At 30.1% G+C, this 9148-nt stretch overlaps 3 protein-coding genes across 3 annotated transcripts in view; 2 read left to right on the top strand and 1 right to left on the bottom strand.

The window, feature by feature from the left end:
* Window positions 1-1954: 1954 nt before the first annotated feature.
* On the top strand, window positions 1955-4599 carry LOC100159507 (ATP-dependent RNA helicase Ddx1). The gene is made up of 2 exons (XM_001944049.5): window positions 1955-2176; window positions 2338-4599. Exon 2 carries the CDS (start codon window positions 2363-2365, stop codon window positions 4538-4540), a length of 2178 nt encoding a protein of 725 aa, XP_001944084.1. The 5' UTR covers window positions 1955-2176; window positions 2338-2362; the 3' UTR covers window positions 4541-4599.
* Ndufb10 (NADH dehydrogenase (ubiquinone) 1 beta subcomplex, 10, 22kDa) lies at window positions 4497-6560 on the bottom strand. Its single transcript, NM_001162813.2, is given in 4 exon segments — window positions 4497-4818; window positions 4885-5024; window positions 6103-6238; window positions 6337-6560. Coding segments are annotated over 4 exon segments (531 nt in total). The 5' UTR covers window positions 6473-6560; the 3' UTR covers window positions 4497-4699.
* Window positions 6561-6727: 167 nt separating this feature from the next.
* LOC100575109 (ribonuclease kappa-B) overlaps window positions 6728-9148 on the top strand; it is a 4233-nt gene continuing 1812 nt past the window's right edge. Inside the window, exons 1-2 of the mRNA XM_003244121.3 lie at window positions 6728-6941; window positions 7023-7148. Of these exons, the coding sequence (XP_003244169.1) occupies window positions 6873-6941; window positions 7023-7148 (195 nt within the window). The 5' untranslated portion in view covers window positions 6728-6872. The remainder of the gene's footprint in view (window positions 6942-7022; window positions 7149-9148) is intronic.

Here is a 9148-nt window from a genome sequence, read left to right as displayed (position 1 = left end):
CCTAATTATTTAATCCTTTAACTTTTTTCCGAGGGATATCTATTATTATTTATCATTAATAATAAACAAAAATAAAAACACAATATTCACTTGGATTTTGCACCATTTTAAACATAATATGTTGTATTCGTTTTAAAAAATGAACAAAGCGTTTAAAACAAAGTTTTAAATTCATGATTAAAAGTTAAAACATAATATTCTAAACATGACAACCCTGCATGTTAACAGTGGCGTATATACAAATTATTTTCACTATGGGCCAATTTATCACTAGTCAAGCATAGCACATAGAGTAATTATATAGTATTATAGTATTATTACACATATACTATATAGACATATAGTATTACTCTATAGCATAGCACAACTATAACATAGCCATTACTTATCATATTTTAGCAAAGGTGGGCATTAATACTAGTTAAAAAGTTAATTTTTTTTTAACTTTTTAACTTTACTAGTTAGTTTATTTTCTAATCAACTTATGAACTTAACTAGTTTAATTTATAGTTGAAATAACTTAGCTTTTCTCAATTGATTTAAAAAAATCCATCAAGTTAAAAACAATTTGAAATTTTTCGTTTATACGTAAATATTACTATATCAGTATAAAATAAAAATAATCCAATACAAAAACACAAATATCTCTGTTCTTTTTCTTGATAACATAATTTTGTGTATATTCATATATTTTATTAAGTTGTAAATTATATATTATGCGAATTGCAATTATAAATACCTATTTTAAAAAATTAATAATTTTAAATTACAAATTGACAATTGTTATGTTTTAATGTTATAAACTTATATTATTCAATTGCTATATGATATATAAAAATATATTTGTTAAATTATTAATTTGAAATGAGTATAGTTTAAATTAGTAAATAATAGTAAAGTAAAAAGGCAGGTACATTATGATAAAATTTAATAAAAATTTTTTACAATTTATAAATTAGAAACTAAAAAGACACATTCACTCTTTATGTGATTTACATATTAATAAAAAAAAAAAATAGATTAACTTTTTTTTAAACTGAGTTAAGTTAATATTTTTTTCTATATTAACTTTTAACTTTTATTTATAATTTGTTAACTGTTAACTTTTAACTTATAGATCTTGCGTCCTCCTAACTTAACTTAACTTGAGTTAATTATTTTCACGAAGTTGCCCACCTTTGTATTTTAGAGAGCTGGGTATAATTATGACATATACAATACAAATAAAAATTGCGCAATTTACTTTTATAATTATTATGTAAAATTAATTTTTTTTAGATATTGACAATTTCATATATATATATATTTAAATGTTATCTTACTGTGAATTTAACATTAAAGTCATCAAAACAATTCCTGACAATCTAACATTTCCTCGTTGATTTCTCAAAAACGATTTTAATCAACCAGCTAAATTAATCATGGGGAAAAACTGTAAATAGTGTAGATATACATGAAATGCTTTAATTAAACCTGCAATTTAACTATGGGTTCTCCCCCCTATATACGCCACTGCTGGTTAAACTATACTTAAAAGGTAAAATTATTATTTTATATTAAGAGGACAGCACAAGGGTATTTGTTGTTCTTGTCTTACAAACGTACAACATGGCAAATTTTACATTTTGTAGTTAAAAATGTATAAAACTACTTTAACTATTTTAGCTAAGGATTGTAAATTTAAAACAAGGTTCCGCGTTAATAGGTAAATAAATTACTTTATTTATATCCTTAAATTGTCCAAATCGAAGTACGATTTTTTAGTGTATAAATCTCAACCATAAACTTTGTTGTTAATATTATATTAATGCTTTGAATAATAATATAATTGGCGCCAACTTTCGTAATAAGTGTGATACAATCAGTTTGTACCACGGACTAATATCACAGTCACGGTAAAGTTCTAATATCACAGAATAATAATAATATTCTGTGCTAATATCACGGGCCAGAATTACAATCATCAATAAGCTAATAAATGTTCGTGAGTGATAAATATTAAACATTAATTATTCCGTGGCAATTAATGACAATATAGGTGATTGTTATTTTTATTTGAATTGAATTTTTATTTTTGAAGGTTTCGGTACACAGAATATTGATTACCCATAATATACGATAAACCTACATTAATTACCGTTGTAATTTTGACAATCAGATATTCAAATCAGATTTGGTAAATGTTATTTTTATTACCGTTCGTCTCATCATTGATTATAATAAATACTAATATTTATAATCAATGGTATCGTACTCTTGTGTTTGATCTCACCACAGAATAAAATTGATTAATACATTTGATCTAATTTTTCACTAATGGAACTGGTTTTCGTTTAGGTACCTATTATAGTTCTTATTAGGGATGGCTGCAGCGTTTGAAGAGATGGGCGTTTTGCCCGAAATAGGTAAAGCCATCGAGGAAATGGACTGGCTGTTGCCTACGGATGTCCAAGCTGAAGCGATACCTCTAATACTTGGCGGTGGTGATGTGTTAATGGCCGCGGAGACTGGTAGCGGTAAAACGGGAGCGTTTTGTTTGCCGGTTATTCAAATAGTGTGGGAAACACTCAAACAATCTGGTAAACACCGGGATAGTTTACCGGGGAAGATGTCTGGTGTCACAGATCCCTGGGCCATGAGTGTGTGGGATCGTTCGTCTGCGGTGGCCGTGACGCCAGACGGTAACAAATGTCAATCAAGAGAGCAAAAGGATTGGCACGGTTGTAGAGCTACCAAAGGCGTTAAAAATTCGGGAAAATATTATTTCGAAACAACTGTCACTGATGAAGGTCTGTGTCGAGTCGGCTGGTCTACACCGGGAGCCGTTTTAGATTTGGGTACAGATAAATTTGGTTTTGGCTATGGTGGAACTGGCAAAAAGTCAAATAACAAACAGTTTGATTCTTACGGACAGAGTTTTGGTTTACATGATACGATTGGCTGTTGGTTGGATCTAGACAATTGGACTATTGGATTCAGTAAAAACGGTACATATCTTGGCGATGCGTTTAAAATACCTGCAAATTTAAAAACATCTGCATTTTATCCAGCTGTTGTATTAAAAAACGCTGAAATAGCATTTAATTTTGGTGAATCATCATTGAAATATGATATTCCCAAAGACTTCTCTGCTGTAAGTAAAGCACCTAGCAATTGCATTGAATTATCTCAGTGTAATGCTCCAAAAATAGATTCAAATACTAAAAAACCAAGTAACGCACCATATGCAATAATTATTGAACCTTCTAGAGAATTGGCTGAACAAACTTATAATCAAATAAAAAAGTTTAAAAAATACCTTGAAGAACCACAAGTTAAAGATCTTCTAGTAGTTGGTGGTTTTAGTATTAAAGACCAAATTGCAGCCTTATCATCAGGTGTTGATATTATTGTTGCTACACCCGGCCGCCTGGAAGATCTTATATCCGGTGGCCATTTATCTTTATCTCAGTGTAGATTTTATATACTGGACGAAGCCGATGGATTATTAAAACAACGTTATACAAAGCTTATAGACAATCTTCACGAGAAGATGCCAAAAGTTTCAAATGATGGTAAGAGACTTCAAATGATTGTTTGCTCAGCTACACTTCACGATTTTGAAGTAAAAAAATTGGTGTCACGTCTCATGCACTTTCCGACTTGGGTTGATCTTAAAGGTGAAGACGCTGTTCCCGAGACTGTACACCATGTCGTGGTTAATGTTGACTCCCAAAAGGATTCATCATGGACTTCATTGAAAAATCATATTCCAACTGATGGTGTACATGATAGAGATAATGTAAGAGCACTAAATACATCTGAAGCTTTATCTCATGGAGTGAAGCTTTTAAAGGGTGAATACTGTGTCAAAGCTATAAACAAACACAAAATGGACAAAGCTCTCATATTTTGCCGCACTAAACTTGACTGTGATAATTTAGAAAAATACTTCAAACAACTTGGTTCTTTTTATACTTGTTGTACTCTTCATGGATCACGTAATGTTAATGATCGTAGAATGAATTTAGAAAAGTTTAAAAATGGCGAAATTAAGTTCTTAATTTGTACTGATGTAGCAGCTCGCGGAATTGATGTTAATGGGTTACCTTTCATGATTAATATGACTTTACCAGATGATAAGACTAATTATGTACACAGAATTGGCCGTGTGGGTAGAGCAGAACGTATGGGGTTGGCCATTTCATTTGTGGCAACTATCCCAGAAAAAGTGTGGTATCACGGTGAATGGTGTCCATCCAGAGGACAGAGATGTTCAAATACTAATTTAACTACCAGCAAAGGCTGTTGCATATGGTACAATGAACCCCAATATTTGGCTGAAATTGAAGATCATTTGAACATCACTATACCGCAGGTTGATTCGAAACTGGATATTCCTATGAATGAATTTGATGGAAAAGTCATGTACGGCCAAAAAAAAACAAATAAAGGACCCACGTATAAAAATCATTACGACCAACTATTGTCTACTATCAATGAACTAACACAATTAGAAACTAAGGCTCAATATTTGTATTTGCACATGCTTAATAATTAACTGTAACATTTTGTACAAAGTACTTATATTAAAAAAAAACATACATTTTTTTTTGAACATTTGAAAATAACATTTTCTTCTCTAAATTCCTGACTGAGTTTTGTTTTCTAATTTTATACACTTCTGTATAATTATATACTGTGTGTTAAAAATCATTGATTACAAGCTATCTTTCTTCATTCCAGTTCCAACGGGTCCATGACGTCTCTCCCATAACATGCGATTCAGTTGTTTTGCGTAGCATCTCTCAGCAGTGACAGCAACGCCCAAATCGCCGTCTACAAAACAAATTCCAACTTTAATATTTCCATTTTAGTGTATTAAAAATTATGTTCTATACTGACATTTAATTGAGTAATTTTCTTCAGCTTCCTGGTAAATGTCAGCCAATGGTTTGCATTTTCTCATGCCATCTGGTGATTCATAAATCCGACAATCTTCATACCTCTGTCTTAAAATAGATAGAATATTGCTATCTACCAGCCTATAAAATTTAAATTTTAAAAATGTTAAGCTATAAACATTTTTTGTATTGAAGAGAAAAATGCCAATAATAATCTTCGTATCAGAAAACATAACTAATATTTTCCTATTTTAGATTCTGAGCAGACACATGTCTGCTGGTATTGGTATTAAATTTATATTTATTTTTGACGTCACCTTTGGGAATAGTAAAATTTTTTTGATTTTTAACTTTGAGGGTGGTTTCATGTAGGAAATTGGAACTAGTTGTACTTTGAAGTTTTTACTATACACAATGAAATTTGAAAAATATTTAGATTAATTTATATTAAGCCATTTATATTACAAACCTATTCACTCTGTCTATAGTATTGACTTATAAAAAATTAGTTCAACCTGCTTAATAATACCAAAATAAATATACTATAAAATATCCTAAATATAGGCTAATACTGCCTAATAGACTGTCTCCTCGATAAGAATCATTTTTTTATCAAATGTAATGATTTATTATTTAAATCAAATTTAATACATCCATTACAAAAACAAGAACAAGAGTGAACTCATAGTGATAGTGTTATAGATTTGTGGGGGGAGGGGGGGCTAAATTAAAATATTTACATATTTAAATATACAGATATGACATTTGTTTTCCCATACTCCAATGTGGAGTAAAATGTACAGGTATTTGGTAGGCTTAGCACAGCGAAATCCCCGTTATTTGCACTTATGTCGACACCACTATACAACCAAGAAAGTTTTTTTTTATAAAGTTGGAAAAATATAAGTTTATTTAGTTGAAAGACTCAAAGAAAAATATAATCAAAATTATTTATATTGGCAAGTTAAATTTCTATTTGCTTGGCTGTCTTATAGATGTACTAAGTATCCATGCATTTAATACTAAATTTTATAAATACTTATACTATAATATGTTTTTATAAAAGCATCATCATAGTTTAGATGATGTCTTATTCAATATTTTAAAACCTAAACTCCAAGGTGTATAAATTAGGTTTCAAATTAAAAAAAAAAAACAAATAAGTAGGCTAATAATCGCTCTATCAACTATAGATTATTTTTCGATTTGTCACACATACTTATCCCGAATCAACTGTTGATTGGCTTCCCATTTGCAAAGTCTATCATCGTCATAACATTGATCAACTGTGGGCACTCTTCGCAACTGTTCATGATAGTAATTGTAGTCTTGCTGATTGGGCTTTACAATGGTTTCTACAAACAAATGGCAAGTAATCGAAAACAAAACTCAATATAACTATTAACTAACAAATACAGTACAAGAAACAATGAGTAAACAGCAACTGTGTTACCTCTAACCCACATTGCGGGTCCAAGGATTACGCCTTTTAGGACCTCTAAAAAGTCTTCGATCGAGTTCCGACCGGTATGCACTTGTTTTTCGTAACCAAAAATCCTCCCCGGCATGGTGTCTGAATCCGAAGACATTGTCGCGTCGTTCCGATAGAATTTTAGTAACCGAAGAAAAACGAGAAAATCGAACGAGTGAAAATTTTATGAACGTCGTCGCGCTATCAGCGGATTCTTATTTAGATAATCAGTCGGGCTCGGGAAAAACGACCTTTGGAAATAATTTTCCGGATAATGCGATAACGAGACACACGGTATTTACGCGTACCGCTTCTGGTGGCACTGTGTCTGTACTTATCAAGAAGTTAATATTTTGCTAAAAAAAATTGGGCGGATAGACTCATGAATCAAGATTACAATAATTATAAACCACTTTCAAGGTACTCTCCAATCTCGAATTGTCGACATTATTTTATTTTATACCGTCGGATTTTAATTTGATTGAAAACTACAAAATCTCTCTCTTAAATCGAACGCCATGAAATTCTGCGGACCTAAACTGTCCCTGTGCGGGATCATTATCAGCATTTGGGGAATAATCCAATTGGTGAGTAAACTGTTTTTTTGTCGGTCGGCTATAACCGATGTTAATATTATTTCTAAGTCTGTAACAATTGTCTTTGCCCAGGTCATGATGGGATTCTTCTATTACATACGGAGTGTAGCGCTCATTGAAGACTTGAACATCTCCGAGGAACACAAGTTTACCGATGCACAAGATTTCTACAGCACCGCCGACAAAATGTATTCTCTGGTGAGGAGTAACAATGACACTATAATAATGCCGTCACTAAAATATTTGTTACTATGCAAAATCTGAAATTATTTTTGTAGTTTGCATGTAGCACACTGTTAACTACTGGGGTAGTGACTCTTATAGTGTCCAACACTAGACCACACCTGGTCTTAAAAATGGGTGGGATTTTCCTACAATTGGTTGTACACTTGCACCGTAAATTTAAATAAATCTTTTTAATTAGCATACATTATAACAGATACAAAATTACCTAAAAAGTCTTGGGCAGAATTAAAAATTCCTTAAATGTTTTAATAAAAGTTTTTGGTGTTTCGTTCTGGGTTGCTCCTGGTGTAGGTTATTAGAACCTCAAAATTCCTCCAGTTATAAATGTTATATTTTTTTTGCTCAAGTGGCTGTCAGCGAACTATTTGTTTTCTCTCTCTGGCTCACACACAACAGACAAAATGCATTTACGCAAAATCATTTTTTCTATGTGTTAAAGTAATCTTAGAGTAAAGTCACCCATGACAAAAAAGATAGAGAATAATACTTTTGAGGGAATGACATATCGATTTGTCTAAATATTGTCTCAAAACAATTTAAACATGCTTTAAATTTACAACAGTTTTTTATTTATTTTGAAAGTCGAATACAAAGTCAAATAATAATAAAATATAAAATCGATATGTCATTCCCTCAAAAATATTATTCTCTATCTTTTTTGTAAAAGGTGATTTTACTCTAAGATTATTTATTTGCATATAAAAAATGATTTTGCATAAATGTGTTTTTGTGTATGTTGCGCGTGGGCCAGAGAGAGAAAACGAATAGTGCGCTGACAGCCTCTTTAACATGTTTAGGTAAAAATGTAAAATAAATATACAATTTTAATTTGAAGTACCTGTTTTATTAAATCATATTTATTATTTTTTTTGTGCCTTCATTAAAATATATTTTAACTCTAAATTGGAAAAAAAATAATAAACACATAGACCTTTGGAATATTTGTACAGAAATAAATCTTACAAAATAAAATCATTCAGAATACATGTGTATTTAAAAAACGGTATATTTAATCATAGTTTGGTTTGGTAATTAAACATTAATTTATGATTGGGTATAGGATGATAGGTTTATTTATAACTATTCTTTAAAAAATGCATGCAAATATACTCTTAAGAGGATGGTTGTTTAAATGATATATTTATTTACCTGTACTTAGTTATAGTTTGTTAAATTTATATTAAAATCATGTAAGAATCTTAAAATTAAATTTAAATTTGAGCAAATCAAAATGTTGCTTTGTTGTTTGTTATCGTATTGTTTTCACAATACTTGTGTATGCTCAGTACCCGTAATCGGTAAAAAAGAACAACCAAAGTAAAATAAAACAAACATGAAACATATTTTTAAAAAAGGTGGGTAAGTGGATTTCGCACTGCTGTACAGTAGGTTACAAGTGGGTCACTGTATAATGGATGGTATTAAATTTGAATTCAATGATATAATATCATTATATAAGAAAAACAATTCTGAGCGGAGACGGTATGTCAGTCTAGGTATAAGACATAATATTATATTATAGTCAATAGCATTTAAAAAAAATTGACTTATAATAGGTACCTATAATAAATTCCAAATTATTCATATCATAATAATATCTATTAGGTACTTATAACGCGTTGTACATCAACAACAAACCGTGATACTATCATAGATAATATATAATAGTATACTTTAGAAGTTTCAAGTATACCCAAGAATAATATTATACAATCACAACAAAATAACTAAAATAGTTATTCTAGATTTTTAATATGTAATTTCGTCCAAATTTGTACTTAAAATGACTATAAAAATAAACTGCGTAAATGTATTTTTTAGATTTTTTGGTAACAGAATTAATTACTTACGTGGAATCTTGTTTTAAATTTTCAATTCTTAGATACAAAAGTTGAACATTGTATAAATTTTTAACTACAAAATAATTATTCAAATTAAAATTTGATAAATTT

Source organism: Acyrthosiphon pisum, chromosome A2 (assembly GCF_005508785.2).
Source record: "Acyrthosiphon pisum isolate AL4f chromosome A2, pea_aphid_22Mar2018_4r6ur, whole genome shotgun sequence".
Taxonomy (NCBI): Eukaryota; Metazoa; Arthropoda; class Insecta; order Hemiptera; family Aphididae; genus Acyrthosiphon; species Acyrthosiphon pisum.
This window is presented reverse-complemented; position numbering and strand designations above follow the sequence as displayed.